A 19,247-nucleotide genomic window follows, 5' to 3' on the forward strand; every position below is an offset into this window, starting at 1 on the left:
TTGTTGTATTGTATATTTTTCAGGTGGCTTTGCAGCAGAATTTATGGAGTTAACAGCTCAAATGTGAAACATAGCGAAAGTCAGAGATAACAAGGTTGGCCTCTCTTTGATATTGTTAATTGTTATGAGGTTGTCACTCCTCATTGCTGTTTTATATACAAAACATCTTTTCAATCATAAAAAAGTCAACTTGTTTAAATAAACTGACGAAAGAAGTCTAAAAATCAGTGGGACTTTTTTTTTTCGTAAAGTGTCATGAGCCTGTTCATAGGACTGTATATGGAGCTATACAAGTTCACTATAATAATAATAAAAATCGGTGTGCAAATATGTAGTTTATATTCATAGTGTAACAATTGCAGTACAGATGATGTCATTTGCATAATAAAATAGATGCCTATGGGAGATTGATTTGTGTCCACACATTAAGCGCTTAATCAGCAGTCAGATATCTCTATTAGGTCAGCATTATATCTCTAACTTTGAATGTTACTGCATTAATACAAGTACTCAATCACAGTTCACATCGGCGTCACAGTTTCAGTTCCACAAGATTTATTTGACTGGTTCTCACACTTTTTTTTATATTTCCACCATCCAGTATCTGCTGTTCATTTGCATTCAATAAGCAGACTGAAGCTCCTCAAAGATAATTTAACTTTAACACTTACAAAAACCCATAAATTGCAGTCATGCTGCAGAATACGATAGAAGAATAGTATACCAGAAATTTGTAATCAACAGTTCAACACATTTGGTAATAATCCCATTTAAGTTTTTAAAGCTGGTGTATTTTTACAGGAAAAGTTTCTGTTGAAAGATCTTGTTCTAGGATGTAAATAGACTTGGGGAAGTAGAATAGCCCTGAAATTTAGACAAAACTAAAACTAAGCTTCTGGAAGGCTTTAGAAGAGAACTACACAAAACCAAAACAAAACGCATGTGAGAGGAAGGAAGGACTCTAATGGAGGAAACAGGGTCAATTTTCAAACATAAAAAATACAATTTAATCGACAAATGATCAAGTGATGTGCTTAAATTGCTTTAAAAAAAATTCAGTAGTGCAAAAAAAAAAAAGTGTAGCATTTGCTTGTTTCTGTAAGGAAGCTTTCAAAGATCCTTCACTTCCATCACTGTTGTAAACTTACTACCTTATGAGATTGTAATCCACAATGCTCCCTTTAGTTTTCTCCACTTTTCTAGCTTAAAATCTTTCAGTCATGTCTTTTGGTTCCATGTTCACGTCTACTACAGTGACCTATGAGACTAAAAAGATAGTGTAATGTAAAATAGAATGGTTAAGAAAACTGTGCATTTCAATTAAAATCTAAAAGAATGATGAGATGATAAAACTATAATAAAAATTAAATAAATAAATAAAGGAAGCAGAACTCATTTAAAAAAATGAAAACTACTCACTGTGTCTTTTCTTGGGAGGAAGTGGTGGAGGTTTGGGCAAACTTTCTGTGCTGGAGTGAGAGGCAGAAGAAAAGGTCTCAGAGCTGGAGTATGTCTCGTGTGTTGAACTGGATACTCGTTCCTCAAAAGGGAATGGCAGACCACTGTGGGATGCACGCTGCAGCGATGACTGCGTAGAGCTGGATGAAAACTTGGCTTCCATCGTTCTGCTGACAACAGTCCGAGATGTGACAACTGAGGTTGCTGACGTGACTGAGGATGTTGTAAAGACCTGTGTGCTTGTATCTGGGATGTTGTCATACTGGGACATTAGCCGCTGCAGCGATCCCTTTTTGGCTGGAAGAGGTGGGGGAATATCCTCTATACTGGAAGTAAGTTTTTTAATTTCCGATGTTAGTGCATTGATTTCCTCAAATGTTCTCCCACCACCTCCTGCGCCACCTGCCCGACACTCGGGCTTCACCACGGATGAACTAATAATCCTTGATTCACTAGAGGTCCTGGACATGACACTGCTATGAGATGATCGGCTAAGCACAACAGTGCTTGTCCCTGCTAAAGGGCAAGCACTTAGGTCATCTGAAGAAGAGTTGTTAAGGTTTGAGCTCATGCTACTTCCAGGTGAAATGCTCTGCGGAGACTGAAGAGGGGTTCCTGAAAGAATAGTGCTGAGGGCATGGTCTGAGGACAGACTGGTCACCATGCTTGTGTGTGGCGAGCCTGTAGGAGTTGTCTGTCCACTGCTGCGACTGCCACTCATGGAAACCTGGGAACCAACTGAAGAGAGCATTTCACTGTTGTGCAGCCTCCGCTTCTCTGGCAATGGAGGTGGGAAAGATTCCTCACCATTGGCAACATCAGCACCACTTGTTTTTGACTGCTGAAGAAGTCTGAAATGAGCAAGATAACACAGTTGGAGGTGACCTAAACTGAAAAACTGGAAAATGCATACAGCATACTACTGATGTGCAGACAAATATCAACCTAAAATGTCAACTTACAAATAATTGTAATAGTTCCTACTAAGTTTTTATCAGTAATTTCTCTTAGAAAAACCCTAGACCATCATTTGATTTTACATCTTGAGGCCATCAGTATTCTTATATCTCATTACACATCCTTTCGGTAGGTCATTTTCCCTCCTACATCTGATTCTTCAAACTGGAAAAACTTTTAATTCACCTTTCTCAAAAATTTATTCTTTTTTTGTTTCTGAAGCATGCAGCAATTCCTATCCAAGCATAGGTTCCTATGCACAGCATATTTTTATACCATTTAAATACTATGATTAAACTAATCTATATGGACTTGAGTAAGATAATCAGAGCGAAAATAAATAAATCACTATTCTGACAAGAAGAATACAGTCAGTGATGTATGTAATTTTAATATATACAACAACAAAAAGAAAACCCTAATATTTACACTGTCAAAACCCCACGAGACCTGAACCAAGCTGTTTTCACAAGCAGAACTGCTGATTGACTAAGGAGTTGGCCTCCTTTGGAAAGGCTTATAAATGTGGTCTGTTTTTAATTATTTACACCTTGCATTATAAGAAAATAATAAATACATATCCTTAATCTCAGTGCTGGTTCAGGTCTAACTGGAGCTTTGAAATTTCTTCTTATATGGCACATGAAACATTGAACTGAGCTTTATATGCACAGTAATTTGACAGAGAAAACCTCTATGTTCCACAAAGAACAAAACTAAAGCAAATGCACTAAGAAGAAAAACACATTCCAGATGAAAAAGGAACAGCACTGAATTCAAAAGTTCTTGCTTCAAGACATGTGATCAGATGCAAAGTAAGCTCATCACATCCTCAAACTTGTTACACAGCATGTCTAATCTGCATGCCAGGATATGTTAAGCTATCAAGCATGCACAGCATGTTAAATCAACTCAAACAGAGCACAGAATACTACAAACAGATTTAAAAAAAAAATTCATGCAATTTAGAGGACAAAGAGAAAATGCATTTTATGAAATAAATGATGCAGACATCCAAATCTTTTGCCACGAGTATAACTTTTATCACCAGTAATAGAATTCTCAGGCCACCATTGTGAAAAGAAGAAAATCCAAGTTTGGGTTGGATTGGTGGTCTCTAAGAATAAAAAGTGTGTGTGGGAAAGTGGGGGAGGTGAAGGGTCAGTTGGACGGGAGGATCCAGGGATGACACCAGAAAAGAGACAGCTGAAACAAGGTCAACATCTTCCACCAAAACCAATGCTTTCCAAGTAAACAAGGTTTTCCACATATCCTTTGACGATGATCCTGATGATCAATGATCATCTTGGCTGAAAAAGTTCACCCACTGTTTCTTGCAAGTTTTTCCCAGCTTCTATTAAAGACAGCCTAACATGCAAGGTAAAATTAACTTTCTATTGAGTGTTTACGAAAGAGCAGAGCATGACCTACAGCAGCATGCCCTTAGTAAGTGAACTAAACTCATCCATCAGCCGAGAGAAGGAGGAGAAGAGTGCAGCAGTAAGGAAACCCAGTCAGCGACTGATTGCATACTTGGGAACAAGATGGTTGGCACCCGCAGGCAATGGAGGTTTTGGGGGAGGACTTGGTCCAGCTGTGCAATCGTGGTCAAAGGAAAATAAGTTCTCGTTGGCTGCTGAGGTTCGTGCTGAGTCAACGTTGTCGTAACTGCCTGCTTCAAGCTGGCTGGTCTGGTGCAGTATTTCTTGTTCACGTGGCGTTAGAGGGATATCAGGAAGTGACACACGCCGCACACTGGATGAGGTTATCCATGAGCATGAAGCAAAGCAGGAGAAAAAAAATATACAGGAACAAAGGAAACAAAGAAAAATTTAAAAAAAAGGTAGGAACACCAATCATTAAGCAAGATCATGATGACATGGACAGAAGGATATGATACAAAATGTATTTAGCTTTCATGCTTATGAAAAAATCTTGAAAATGTTTACTAAAAAGGCTTTGAAGAAATCAAAGTGAGACAGCTAATACTTTAACCGTCTATATATTATCAACTGTTCTTATCTGACAAAGGAGAAAAGCTCAGAAACTATGCTATTTAAAAAAATAAACTAGACATAAGCTACATAGTGTTTAAGTCCAATTTTCATTTCCCCTCAACTTTCTTCTAACAATGAGGCAATGTTCCAAATGGAATTCAACTAAGAATGCCTAATAAATGAAAATGTCTCGATGGTTGGGAGGACTGGGAATAAAAAGCACAAGAAAACCATAAAAAACTTGAGCAAAAAAAGAAGTTAAAAATAAAAAGCAAACTGACTATAACAGATGCTGTGAACTTACACATCTGGTGGTGGTGCTAACAGGCCGCCAACTGGACTCGATGATTTTTGGGAAACTGGCTTCTGAGTTGCCATTTTGTCCATCCACATCTGACTTAATTCCTGTTAGGAAAAATGAAACATAGCTATCACAAACATTAAGGGTGTTGAAAATGCACACCTAAGTGGTGTGTGTGCAGCAAAGAGTTAAGGAGACAGGGTGAAGAAATTACAAAATGTAACAAATAATGTCATGACATGTCAAGTGGACGCTGAAAGCTCTGAGAGAAGGCTACCCCTAGACTCAGCATGCATATGCGACTACCTTGATGCCAGCTGCTAAAGTATCAATGATTTCATGTGCACTCTCTTTGCTGAATGCTTCACGTGGCCCCACAAGCAGTCCATCTGTCCACTGGATGAGGCGGGCCAGGCTCTGGCACACCTTATTCTGGCAGGACATCAGTGAGGTACTGAAGACATCAAAAGCATCATGAATTTTTACAGAAGAACAGACTGGCAATGCTTTTAAGAATAACAAAGGTGAAAAAGCTCTTATGTGTATATTAAGTTGTTTGTGCATATGTATACTGAATTATTTTATGTATGATTGTATTTGCTGTACATGTATGTATTGTGGAATAAAAATGTTAAAAAAAAGTACAGGACTTACGAGGGGAAAAATATATATACATATCCACAGAGCCATAAAAACATCTATAAATGACATTCTATGCTCTTTACAAAAGCAAGACAAAAATAACCTGTCAGCTGCAGCCCCTGGCATGTTCCGGAGTGTTGTAAACACATTCATAACTGTTTCCAGGATGAGAGTTGCTGTCTCTGGCAAGATCTCCAGCTTGCCTTGCTGCACAACAGCCCGGATGTAAGTCAGCGTTCGATGCACCTCCTCCACCTCGCCACGCAAACGATCCGCTTCCTGCACAGTCATTTCAAGCATATCTTTCACTTTCCGTTTGGTGAAGCTAAACCTGACAGGAATGTATATTACATACTTGCCTTCAAACTCTTTCAGACATTGGACGACCAGATAAAGGATGAAATAAGTCAGACGTATTTTAACCCACCTCTAAACTTCTACTAGTTCAGCATCACATGCTGAGGACATGTTGTACAGGGAACTGAACTGTAGAGATTCCAGGTCACAAAGTATAAACTAGAGACCACAAATGATGATCTATTAATATCCTTCTGTTTTTTTTTTCTGTTTTGATTTCTATAAAATGATCATCACCATTATTTTACAAAATTGGTATTATTGCTATGTCACCAAAATGTTGCTTAAACACAAAACTATCACAAAACAAAGTACTCAAAAATCTGCGAAACTGAGATGTTTCTGAAAAGGCAAAGAATACATTCAACACACATAGCTAATATAGCCAACACAGTATAAGGTGTATGGCCCAATATAGCATACACAACATGACAAGATCTATTAATTGTTAATATAGTCACAACAACATATACATGGCCAAGAAAGCAGCTACAATGTGACAAAACACGTTCAGTAGAGTCATTAGACAACGCCACAGGGCAATAGGCTACTGAAGCTTTTTATCAGGCATTATGTCAACACTTCAACAGCTGGTGATGATGTGTAAACGGCTAACCACAGCTTACATTTTATGTCACTTCTCTCGTCACTGGCAAATTCGGCATGGAGCAGAGAGGAGGGTGGGACCGTGGGGATGGGGTGGGGAAGAGAGATTCTGATAAAAACTGTCCGAGTCTGTCATACTGGAATTAAGGTGTCTGAGAGTAATATAACTGTATAACTGGCTGTATAAAACTGAAATGGCTGAAGAAATAAACAGTGTACATTTAACTAACTGTATAAATTATGGTGGCTGAAGAGATGAGACCACTGTATAATTGGCTGCTGACGACTGCCAGGTGTGGGTGTGATGACCTCCAGCAGTTGATGCCTTCAGAACACCTCATTGACCGCTGGCCATGATGACAACAGACCACAATGTTTCCTTACTGGCTGGGTACAAACATCAATTCCCTTCCTTGACGACATGCAATACAAGGGAACCCTGCTTCCAGACAAGTGAAGCCAAAGGGACAAACATGGAACTCGGCGCTCCGACTCCCGACAGTGTAAAGCCGCGCGACGCCTCATCCTCGCTGTGTACAAAGCAGGGGAAGGGGAGATACGAGTAAAGAAAAAAGGTCGAGGAGGAGAGGGCACTCCCTACTAATCTTTCTTGCCTCCTGACCAGACAAGCCCTTGCCTTCCACCAGATCCATCAGGGCGTGCTCACTCCTTTGATCCTCGCGCTCTACAGTTCTTCAGACAGCGTGCCTACACAAGCGGCGCAAACCTGACTTACCTGCACACCTGTCGAGGGCTTTCTTAAAGGCCTAGTGGGATGCAACCTTGGATAACCTCAGTGCAAGATACTAGTTCCCCCGTGCACAAACATCACTATGAGGTCAAATCGTGAGGTCACGTCTATACATAGATACGCCTAATTAACATATGGTCCCTGTTTTCCAGTTTTCGCCGAGGCTTTAAAAACGTGAACGTATCCATGTACAATCGTGACGTCTGATTTTTTTTTTTTACTTCTTTCTGTGCAGAGTCAAGTTTGTATGCGTGTATATCAATAAACCATTGCAGTTTACTGGACATCGGAAGTAAAGATGAGAGCAACAGACACAAATCTCTCCAAAAGAAGTATCCATAAAACATTGTATTTATTGGCGACAAGTAACCGATCAGAGCTGTAAGTGCTGAAGCTACTATCCAGTTTTGAGTAGTATTCGTAGCATTACTCTGAATTTTGTTTTCAACGCCATCTTCAACTTCCGTAGAAGTGAGGTCTGCCGTTGCCTGAGAATGTCCACAGAACTGCCACCGTACTGTGGCTCTCCTGCTCCCCACCCTGCAATTACCCCTCTCCACCCTTCCCGCTTCTGCCCTCGTGTCGGTGGTCTGCTCTGCCAAACCGCGGTTACCTATCGCGCATCAGCGGGGCGCTCCTTCCGGTCCTTCCTGCCTCAGCACCACGCCCCTGCGATAACCTTCCAGTTATCGTGAATCCCCCTCTCCGCTTGCTGAAATCTGATTAAAGTATTAAGCCATTACAGAATCACCTCCACGACACGCAGGCTGGCCCGCACCACTTTCCAGGTCGACCCTGCAAACCTCCCAGACTTTAAACTGCTTTCGTGATCACCAGAACTCCCCTCACCCCCAAAACAAACTTTTTTTTTTTTTTGGTCGTTAAATACGAGGGGAAAGAAAAGTCTGTTGCTAAATGTACATGCCATACACCTCCCCTCTCTCTGTCCATCACATTGTTGTCTGTACGGAGCGTTGTCTTTGTTTACTGATGTGCTCGTGCTCATGCCAGGTTGATGTTGAACCCGAACAGAAATCAACTGATCACAGCACACCGCGACCTGTTGTTTACCTGAATACGACCCTATTTCTCGGACGATTTGATGCTGCTACCCACCCTTACCCGACACTTACCCTCCCCCTGCACCAAACATGAAGAGTGGTAAGAGCGGTGTTGAGAGCGGCTTGGGAAAAGTGGAGACAGAAGAAGAGATTTTTATATCTTTAGAAATGCTTAGCAGACGTGCAAATACAAACTGACATGAGTGAGGCTGTATAACGAGTGTAGCATATGCCTTCAATTTTAAAACAAGTTTACGGCCGTGTCTTACAACAAGTGAAGAGGAGAGAACCGTTTCCAGTCTGGCAAGCTGACGTCACCCAAGAGCCCGCCCTCGCCACCCTTCAACAATTTTCTAATAACAAGATGCTGGTGAGATGTGTTTTTGAAAGTGAATTCTTCGTGAATATGCACTTTTGCCGAGTCTGAATTTCACTTTCAAACATCAAGTGGAAGAGGGAAAAAAGAACTGAGCAGACGAGACGACCCAGCGTCTAATTTCGCGAGGACGGCAGCGCTCGGCTCTGTAAACAACGATTACGCACGATTGCAGGATGCTGGCAAGCCCGACCTTCCAAATGCCAGTAGCCTGACTGCTTTCTGGAATCCTGCAGATGACTGGTTGTCCAGAACAACGCCCTTCCCTCCACAATATTCTGACCCCTCTCTATACTCTTGGCATTGCATCACAGGTTTGGCAAAGTCAGCAGACGGCAACTTCTCTGGGCGGCGTTGCTGTTGGATCGCTGGTTTGTTTACCGATAAACCTACAGAGTTAGTTTTTGCAGAGAAACAGAGACAACAAACACAAGTCATTAGAAATGGAGGGAGGGTAATGAGCAGTTACTGTTAATCACGTGACAAGGTGTTCACTGCAAAAGAATTTGCATGGGTTTCCTCTGCAAAGATTAATCATCTCTCGGGTGATGTCTACACAATTCTGAATCGTTCTCGTGTTTGCGACTGTCATCGCGGAGCACTAAGAAGCATGTGACATCGAGCATGGCACAATTCACACCAAGCATGCGCACTAACGGTACTTAACAGGTACTAGAGTTTGGTTTTTTTTTTTCCTTCTTCTCAGAATGGTCACATTGAGGAATCTAACGTGGTTACACTTCGAGAGAGAGAGAGAAAAAAAAACTTTGTGCCTGAGACGAGAGCTGAACCCACGACACCCAGCCCTCACTGTATTTGGTGACAGGCGCTAACCGCTGCGCCACCGGGCTGCTCAATCAACACAAGGAGGGAGAGAAAAGATTAGGGATGGTGGCGGTGGGGAGCGAGACAGTCAGAGGGAGATGATGAGTAGGCTTAGCACGATGAACGTGACGCACACACTAGTGCACGCGCCCACCTCGCGACAGTCCGACGAAAGGTGCGCAGTGCCGAGGGATGTGTTGCACAGGGTGAGGGTGTGTACCACCGCAGCCTCACCCTCCCAGCGGGCAACATTTCCACCGGCCAACACGGCGCTGGTACACTGCAGCAACACACATCTCTCCACTCGGCTGCTGATGTGGCTGCCAAGCTGCCTGGGCCCAGCCCGCGGAATGCCAGAACAGCCAGCAGTTCTATTATCTAAACAAATCTTGTCGCATCGACTGTAGGAGGGGCATCCGCCATCACAATACTTACTGCAAAACCTCCACTATCCAGCCCCTTGCCTTTTAACCCAGGTATCAATAAATGTTTCATGTCAATTTTCATATTATTATACTTAACAGCGGTTGTGGAAATGAAAGCGGCGTTCACAAACCCAAATAAATCATTATCACTAATAAAAATTTTGAAGCAAAAAGCAAAGCAGAGAAGATGAAAATTGCAACCAAGCCCAATCTGTCTCTCTCACAACAAAGTCTTTCCTCAAGTTTTTCAAGTCTGACATACTCATGTCGATGAATAATGGCAGAATGTGCAACCCTAGCTGGCAATCTGATCATATTGCTGCAGGATGTGGTGATGATGATAATGGTGATGGTTTGGCGACGGTACTATCGGTGATAGTAACAATAATGGTTGACGACGATTATCTACTGTCAGAAAGGCGAGGTAACCTTACTTCCTTACTTCCAGAATCACGAGCTCACCTCTTTCGGTTCCTTCTTCATGATGGCGAAGTCCTGTGCAGGCCAAAAGCGGCGTAACCCTGTGTCAGTCCCTATTGTTCCTACCGCCCAGCACGGTTTCAAGGCAGACAACTTAGCCGCGCGGCGGTGGCGCCAGGACGCGAACAGTTGGTGTCGACGCAACTGGGTCCCTGCGACACACGAGGGTCAAGCAACTCGAGACGACCTCCTCCTCTCCTCCTCGTCGTGTCCCCCACCTCCCACCACAGACGTGCGGCGGTTTCTTGCAACCCCAGACTGCCGCAGCACCGCCTCCGCTTCCAGACGTCGCGTGGATGGATGCCCAGACCTCTTCGTGGCGGTGACTGCCGGGGTCGACAACACCGACCTTTCTGCAGGTCAGATACAACTTGCTCGCCAGTGACCGCCGAGGTCAACAACACCGACCTCTCTGCAGGGTCAGGCACTGCTGGCGCTCGCCGGCGACTCTGCCGCGAAGACAACGCCGACCTCTCTGCAGGTCAGGCACCGCTCGCGCTCGCAGGTGACGCTGCCGCGCAGACAACGCCGACCTCTCCGTCTGCGAGTCAGGCCCTGCGCTCGTGCCGGCGCAGGTAGATGTGTGATGATAGGTGCATCTCCGTGCAATTCTGGAGTTTGATGCCAGACAGGCGGCTCCAACCCTACCTGCACTGGGATGGCGGAGTGGCGAGGGGTAAGGGTGTGGAAGTTGATGTAATCGCTCGCGGACTACGAATCTGTTCTCACGTCTCCATGAAAGCAAAGCAGACACAACAATGGCTGTTGCTGCTGCCCTGTCAGCCACGAGTACATCCCACGCAGCCTCGCGTCCGCTACCTCCATCCCTCTCTCCCCCACTACTGCTCCAAAACCTCCATCGCGCAAGTCTCGGTCACTCACGTTGTAGCTACATGAGCAACCCGCTGAAGCTACTATAACTGCTCCCCACTCCCCCGCCGCCAACACACACACCCACCCCCTACATCCTCATTCGCCCGCCTGCACCGACCTTTACAGTAGCAACTAGCTGAAAGACTATCCCTCACCACCTAGTCCAGCAGCTCTTGACCACTTTTACCCCCTGACAGCTTACTGCCAGCTCGCATTCCCCTCCTCTCACCTCCACGCACCCACCACCCACCCAGCTGCGTGCAGGGGCGAGGAACAATCGAGAAAGTTCTCCCACTGGCAGCTGCTACACAGCGATGTGCCCTATCGCGGTTCGCGGTGTGAACCAAAGCGCTTGCCCTCTGACACAGGTAAGCAGGCACAACGATGATGATGGAGGGAGGGAATGAGTGGGTAAGGTGGAGTGGAGGTAGTTGGGGCGAGACTGAGTTGGAATTACTATCTAGTCAACACCAGCCATCCACCGCCACATTCTATTAGACACACGGCTGTCATCAGGAATTCATCTAACCGCTCAGCCTCTCCGCGCTGTCTTTATTCGTGTTTAGGTGAAAAGGCAACAGCGCTTTCCTGTAAACAAACAAATCACCGCGGAGCTGGCACTGTGTAGCGACCATTAGTCAAGGCTTTTATTAAACTACTGACACGTGACTTCTGGGGATGGAGGAAGAAAAGAAAGGACTCCTGGCAGATGTCGACAGATGTTCGCACCGCCGGACGCCTGGGTGGATCCACCCGCTAACAGGGCCAAGGGACCATCTGTGCTGCCGCTGACCGGTAAGGCAACAGACCGACCATTTTGATCGTTTGTCCTGCACCGAGTATCAAAAGTGTGACTAAGGTCAAAGGTCGGATGTTCAGTTCGTCCCATAATAGTCAGATGACGGGCATGTAGAAACATGAGTAAAACTTAGTTACATACCTGACAGTAATCAATGTATCCAGCTGGGAATGGCCTTAAAAAAAAAAAAAGACAGGAATACTTTTCTGCTGGGGATGTGTCTGAAAGCGGGATGTGAAAATGTCAAAGCGGTGTTATCAAGTGCGAGATTTTGTCGGTCAAGAAAGTTGATAGTTCATCACTATTTGTTATCAAACGTCAGTGACATACTTTTTTTTTTTATAAACACATCAGGATAACTGGAACACGTGTACTTTTCCTGCAGACTGATAAAACCTCAAACAGTTTTTATCGGAGGAAGTGGGCGGCTCAATTCTCCATAATAAACCGAGGGTCTGAAAACTTGCCAACAATGGGAAAAGGGAAGTAGCTAAAAACTCGGTGTATTTTAGGGTTGGGGAAACCACGCAGGCAGCAATAAATAAATAAAAACTCAGGTCAGCAAATGTGACATAAAACGCTGGCTCCAGGGAATTCAGGATGAGTGGGATGGTAGTTGGTCAAAGTTAGTCACCCGGTACCTGACTCACTGGTCTTACTAATCTCAGACCGACCAGTGTGGAGGAGTGAGTACCTGGGTGCGACGCAAATTCACGTTTGGCCGATCCCGACTTTTTGCAGGAGTGCTTCTTTTGTCTATAGGACTGTTTTCTTTTTGTTGTTTTCCCCCCTGAATTAAGTTTTATTTTAATATTTATTTTACGATGTGTTACCATGCTCCAAACTAAAAATCTACTACACATACATTTTGAGAAGGATTGCAGGGATTCCTTAGTGAGTGGGTGGCAATGCAATGTTTATCGCCCTCGTCACTAGAAAGGGATGGCGGGGTCCCTACCCATCGCCGCCATTCAATCTTTGAGCATCAAGCGATGACAGACGTCGGACATCCCCCCGGCCGCAAATCTTCTTTTCCAAAAGATATCTAGGAACACTATGTGAGCCTCCTGATTGCGAGGCATCGTCTCAAACAATTTTATGTGCTTTTTTCAGATGTTGTGGCTTTCTTTTTTCTAACTCTGATGTAATAAAGTTTCAAGCATACGGTAACATGTTCATTTGACATGCATGTTTTATTTATTTTATCTCTGTTCATTTATTATTATGCATTTATTATTTTCTCTACTTCTGTTATGTTTTTGTTTCAATGTTTCACTAAACGTCTGTGCGCGTGCAATACTTATTACAAAATTTGGACAGCAGTCGGTTGATGCAAAGTCATACAGACTTGACACGTGACATGGAAGTCGATAATCTTCCTTTCGGAAAACAAGGTTCGCATCTAGGACAAGGCGGGGAACCCTTGCTAATAGTCCTACACGTTTTATGCGCTTGATTTTCGGCTTTGAAATATCGCTTATTACACTAATTAACAATCCAGTACAACAATCCTGTGGTTACGAAGATAATAATAACGACGAGTCAGAGGCGAGGAGGGGAGACGTGTGCAAAACATGTAACAAAAGGGAGGATGGAGAAGAGAAAAAAAAAGGTAGAGACTGGGTGCAGAGATTGCAGAACACCTGGTGGTTCACGCAGCTGAGGTGCGAGCTGCTGCAACAACTGGCCACACAGCTTACACACACCAGTGCACAGCAATTAGCCCCTCATTATCGTGCGTGCTGTAATGAGCTCACTCCGGAATACCACTTGCCGAGTAATCACGATAGCATGTTGTTCATGACAAATTGTGGGCAAGATTCGACATCTACAACATTTGCCACAGACCGCTGCATAGCCGTGACTGAGACACAGAGAATTTGTAACTGCCACAGGAGTTGAAGTCATCACGAACTCGACCACCTCACCTCTCTCCTCAATACAGACCCTCGTCTGGACCGAGCATCTGTAGGAAACAACCGAGTGCTCGCCATTTTCCTTTGTGTTGTTTATTGCTGCTAGTCTTCACCATCCCCCGCCACGCAGCCTTCCTTGCTGCAGCTGCATCTGTCGTACAGCAGATGTCAAGGACGCCTGTGTGCAGTACAGCGAGCGTGCATGCACGTGCACACGTGACTGGCTGCCGAACGTACACACGAACGTGGAGACGGGCCTGTACACCAGCTCTTCCTCCCCAGTACACTGAGACTATCTCAGAGGTGTATATATATATAAACTTACCCGGAGTGCAACCCAAACCACCGGGGTATCGTATTCACAGTGGCACCTGCTGCAACGTCTAATGGTCAGCGAAGACCGTTATAAACAGTTCTTTAGACGAGTGTTCAGCGACGCAATCCACCCAACGCTTATGTCTCAAGCACGTGACCTGAGAAATCCATTCAAATCCGGTTGGAACATGGTTCCAGCGATCTACTGCAACTGAATGTTTACACAAAACGATTACTGGGCATCTCCAAAATAATAATAACAAAAATTATTAGCTGAAGTTATTATCTACATCAGGGATGGGGAACGTCCGGCCACCAAGACAACCACAGAGTTCAGTGAATCTACAAGATTTTTCATGACAACATAAATTTATATCAAGTGAATCATGTTAATGTAAGTTTTGAGGGACAAGTAATTAGGAACGTTCACGAGTATATGACAGGATAGATAAGTTATAAAAATATTTTACAGAGTCCATACAGCTGTTTATTGTTTTCATAGGGGCAGAGCACATTTTTCACGGACCTAGTTAAGAAAAAAGGGGATTATGATGATTTCGAGGACAGCAGCACCAGGCAGGATGGGATTGTACACATTCCAAAAGTATGAACACACTGTTGCTAAACCACAGCTTGACCACATACAGCAAGCTAATTGCTAATACTAATTATTAACTAGATAATTGTATATGGTCCGCGAACGATGTTATAAATAACAAAATGGGCCTGGGGGGTGAAAGGGTTTCCCCTCCCTTATCTACATTAACACCAAATGACAATGAATACAATCATATGATACAGTGGTCGTAGATCGTCTGCTGACAAGCACGTACAAGCTGGTAATGCCTACTGGAAAAAAAAACCTTTACTTTCAATGATATATCTAAATATGGCTTCTTGCAGTACACGGAAATTCTAGCTTCCTGTTCCAATGCGGATGCAACAATAATGTCCTTTTGTCTGTAATCACCTCCGTTCACATTCACATTATCACAAATCCCGGCATTTCCCACTGACTGCTTACTACTTATCACATAACACAGCCATTTATTCACCTTGTGATTTCTGGTAAACACCAAACACGAGCAGTGGTTGAAAGTGAGGTGGGGGAGACTTATATCTCCATACATCTTTCCTACCTCTTGCATACCCGCCTGCTGACATCAGGTTCGCATGCTGTACATTTGCATACACACAAACCCTCCCCACTATCCCTCCGACAGCCGATATTCACCTTCAGCACTGGTAAACAACATCCGAGATCACCTGCAGAATGCTTGAAACGAGATGTGAACACACTCGACTCCGCAGGGTTCTTCGCAGGGTCCTCTACCTGTTCCAAAGATACATAATTCGGGGCCTGTGAACGACAAACGTTTGCTACAACATCGTCTGAACCTATATTTGTCAGACAGATGCCGCACTTTCTCCTCCCGATGTCAACGCGCAGCAACTGCAACACCGCCATGCCACCCGGTGCTGCGCCACAATCGATCGGCGAAAACCAATCACTTAAACCCTCAATCTCTCGATGACACTTTGCGTCAACAATCAAAGCTTTTAAAGTGCATTACTACATTTATAGACAACAAACCGAATAAGCAGCTCAAACCCCAAACAACAAGGACATTGACTACCCGACCTTCACGCTGCTGCTCTTTAAACAGAAAGAATTAAAAATAAAAATAAAAATATGTCGAGGGACCAGGATGAGGTAGGTAAGCAAGGTACCGGCGGCGGCGGATGACAGTGGAGGTGAGGCCACCAGTAAAGGTGCCGAGGGGTAAAATGTGGCGAGTACGTTACCTTGACGAAGGGTCCGTGCGGGTTGAGGTCTTTGGAGCGGACGTACACCCGGGTCTTGCCCTCCTGATGGCGACAGCTGTCCAAGCTCAGCCGCCGGGACTCGCGACGACGGCGAGTGCCCCTGCCGGTGCTGGCAGTGTTCCCCTGGTCCAGCATGGCCGGGCCGTGGACATTGTACAGCAGCTGTGCGATGGCCGACCTCTGCGGGGCGTCTCCCTGGCTTCCCACCATCTTGTTTCTCTGTGACGTCACAGACAGCGCGTCACCACTCGCGCTGGCATCACAGGTCACTAGGGTCAAACAGATGCTTTTTTTTCCAGGAAAAAATTCCTCCTGTTAAACCGACCGCATTTTGAAAGACTTTGTGTCCAGAATGGTAGGTGGCTGCAATGTGAAACGTCAGTCCGACTGAATGTTCCAAATGTCAGAATAAATGAAGGTGTGAAACATCCGACACACGCGGCGTCAAACGGCCGTTTCCAGATAAGCAGAAACAGCAGCAGCTACAAAGCTACAGCTGCGACGGAAAGTTTGCTGCACAGGTCAACCTCCAGCAAGAATTTGGCAACGGTTCCTCTGTAAGCCTGTTCTATTTTAAGCACAATGACGTAAATCTCCCAGGATGACACGCGGTCCTTTCCTAACACAGGCGCGTGCACGGCACGCTGGAAAAAAAAGATTCCTTTGTCATCCAGCACCCTTTCTCGCCACACACGCACACACCGAACTGCTGGAATCCTTGTTTCAGCGCTAGAATCCAAACCACCCTCAGAAGATGCTGGGTAGAAAGGAAAGAACGAGTCTCAGACTTGATGGAAATCTTGGTGTCGTTGGTAGGAAACTTTCAGTGCCGTCTGCGCTTGTCTCTGCCCTCCACAGCCCACAGTCGGTGCAGTCAACGATGGCACTGCCCTCCACAGCCCACAGAGGGAGGAAGCCGCTGTTAAGCCAGCTGCTGGCGTCTTTACAGCCCTGTGAGGAGGGCCCGGAATACACCGCTTTTTAGGAAATCACCTCGACATCTGCTGCAGGCTGCATCAGTAGCTGCAGCTAGTTGTTTCTCCTTCAAAGAAAGTTCTTGATTTTTTTTTTTAAGGGGAACGGAATCTTTACTGAAAACCTTCAGACTTATTGCTTTTCAAAGGAAACTATCACAGCTCAAAATATTTGTGACCACCCTCTTCTCCCCTGCTAATTTTTTCTCTCCTATTTCTCTCTTACTTTCTTTTCTTCTGTAAACGAGCCGGGCATTGGACCGAAGTTCCGTTAATCACTATCTCCCACATTCATTGACAAAAGATTGACTGATGTCGCAGGTCAGTGGTGTGTTGATGTTAATGCATTGCCAGGCAGGGCTCAGAATTTCCAGTAACAACGTCCCACGTGATGGTTGCTGTGACAAGTTCTAGTCGCCATGGTCTTATGAGCGAGGGTGTGACCAGCCCGCGGTATTTCCTCCTTGACGACTGTTTAGCCTTGCACGCTCTCGTCCAGCATCCGGTAGCGCGTGGGCTCCGTCGAATTCAGCCAAAAATGGCTTCGTCCGCTTCAAGACTAACTGACAAGAGTCTGACCTCTGGCCTCGTGTCGCCTGCACCCAGCCGGACGAGTGCGCGTCCTCGTCGCTGGCTTCTCGATGACGGTGATATACCGCTATTATTGGCATTCGGTGCATAATCTACACAGTGATGAAATCAGTATCTGGATATCCGATGCCACCACATCCATTTAGTCCAAATTTACCAACAGACCCTGGAGGACCGAACAAGCATATACCGATGTCAACGTCACACAATGGTCCTCCGGCACAATGGAGGAGTAGAAACACGTTGAAATAAGCAACCACACACAAGCAAATACTGTCACAAAATACACAGCAAGAGCTCCTAATCGCTTGCGAAACCCTCGTTAAGGTTTCACCGTTCTGGCACTGGGGTGTCGAAAAGTTCCCGGCATGCCTTCTGGCTTGCACGGAAGTGAAACGCAAGGGATCCGCGTGCGACTGGCAAAGCAAACTACCGAAGGTTTGCCGCGCCAAGGTTCCCGCTTACGCTCACCCACACGTACAGAAGGGTGCATGCGCGTGAATCTGATGCATTTCCAAGATGTCATAACACGCCGCTGTCTCAGCATCCAAGGTCTCGTGGCGCCGGCAGCAGGGAAACCAGCCCCTACCACAAGCCCCTAAGGTTCACACGCATGTCGGAACACATTTTCAAATTCCAGCTCGCAAAAGAACGGGTCTTTGTGCACCAACCATTATCAGCATCAGCAGCATCATGATCAGTTTTAATCGCCCTCGAGTCCCTTGTCCGCCTCCGGTTCAAATCCTTCCTTTTGGATGGACTCAGCTTGAGCCACATCCGCTCGGCGGTGATTGTTGACAGCGCGAGCAGGGAGCGTGCAGCCGACGCAACGTCACCCAATTCTCCTGCTGTTCCGAGAGGAAAGCTTGGAATTTTTAATTTGCCATCTCCAGGCCTTGAGCTGCTCTTAATTAACTTACCGGAAGCCGTTAGTCTGGTGGTGGGCTTTGATGGAAGTAGAAACCATGTGGATTTATTGGGCCCTGAGTTGGGGAAGACAACGACAGTGGCACGAGACAGTGTACACAGAGGAACATTCTAGATGAGCAAGCAAAATAAAATAAAGATAATTTGGTTCTTCAACCGAAAGTGAAGGTCTCCTAACTATGGATGCTCCAAGTGGTCACGCTTTATGGTAATGAAGTAAAAGTTTAGAAGAAATCCATTTATTATCACTGTCCGAAATTGCAACTGAAAACATGGTTTTTCATGCACTAATAACCACAACTTTACGGGGGGGGGGGGAATTGGTGTTTTACGCCGTGTCAGCAACTAAGGCTATATTACGGCAAGCAGCCAGCCCTGTAAACAGATGCCACGTGCAGAGAAAGAACAGCATGCCGGAGACGACAAATGAACTCTGGGCAGCCAACCTTCACTGTATTGGTGACAGGCGCTAACCGTTGCGCCACCGGACCGCTCAACTATACAGGTGGAAAATGCAGTTATTCACACGGATTAATGACAATTGTTAAGTGACAATGGAGATATATCTCTTGTGCAAACGACACTTGAAACCGATTTTGCGAAATCTTGAGCTAATGACAACTCTCGTGCGGAAAAGACAAACTTTAGTGCCCTCTCCTATGCACCCACAGAACTTTCTCTGGAGTAGGGTGCCCGCTGGTCGTGTCGCACCTCTGGCTTCAGAGGAGGACATTTCTAGATGTCATCAGATATTTAATGAGGACTACGATATAGACAGCTACAAAGAGG

The 19,247-nt window shown here is 45.2% G+C and overlaps 1 protein-coding gene across 8 annotated transcripts in view; it reads right to left on the reverse strand.

Annotated features, from left to right (window-relative positions):
- Positions 1-19,247, reverse strand: part of LOC112575123 (rap guanine nucleotide exchange factor 1-like) — a 64,990-nt gene that overhangs the window by 16,952 nt on the left and 28,791 nt on the right. For 4 of the 8 annotated variants that reach the window (XM_025256714.1, XM_025256713.1, XM_025256717.1 and 1 more), the window contains exons 3-7: positions 5,459-5,634; positions 5,020-5,167; positions 4,717-4,817; positions 3,949-4,170; positions 1,420-2,309 (exon numbers count right to left, since the gene is read on the reverse strand). In XM_025256714.1, coding sequence (XP_025112499.1) covers positions 1,420-2,309; positions 3,949-4,170; positions 4,717-4,817; positions 5,020-5,167; positions 5,459-5,634 — 1,537 coding nt within the window. Of the gene's footprint in view, positions 1-1,419; positions 2,310-3,948; positions 4,171-4,716; positions 4,818-5,019; positions 5,168-5,458; positions 5,635-10,218; positions 10,466-15,945; positions 18,243-19,247 lie in introns of those variants that run through there. The other 4 variants (XM_025256715.1, XM_025256712.1, XM_025256718.1 and 1 more) reach the window with 4 other exon arrangements.

Source organism: Pomacea canaliculata, linkage group LG11, assembly GCF_003073045.1.
Source record: "Pomacea canaliculata isolate SZHN2017 linkage group LG11, ASM307304v1, whole genome shotgun sequence".
Lineage (NCBI taxonomy): Eukaryota > Metazoa > Mollusca > Gastropoda > Architaenioglossa > Ampullariidae > Pomacea > Pomacea canaliculata.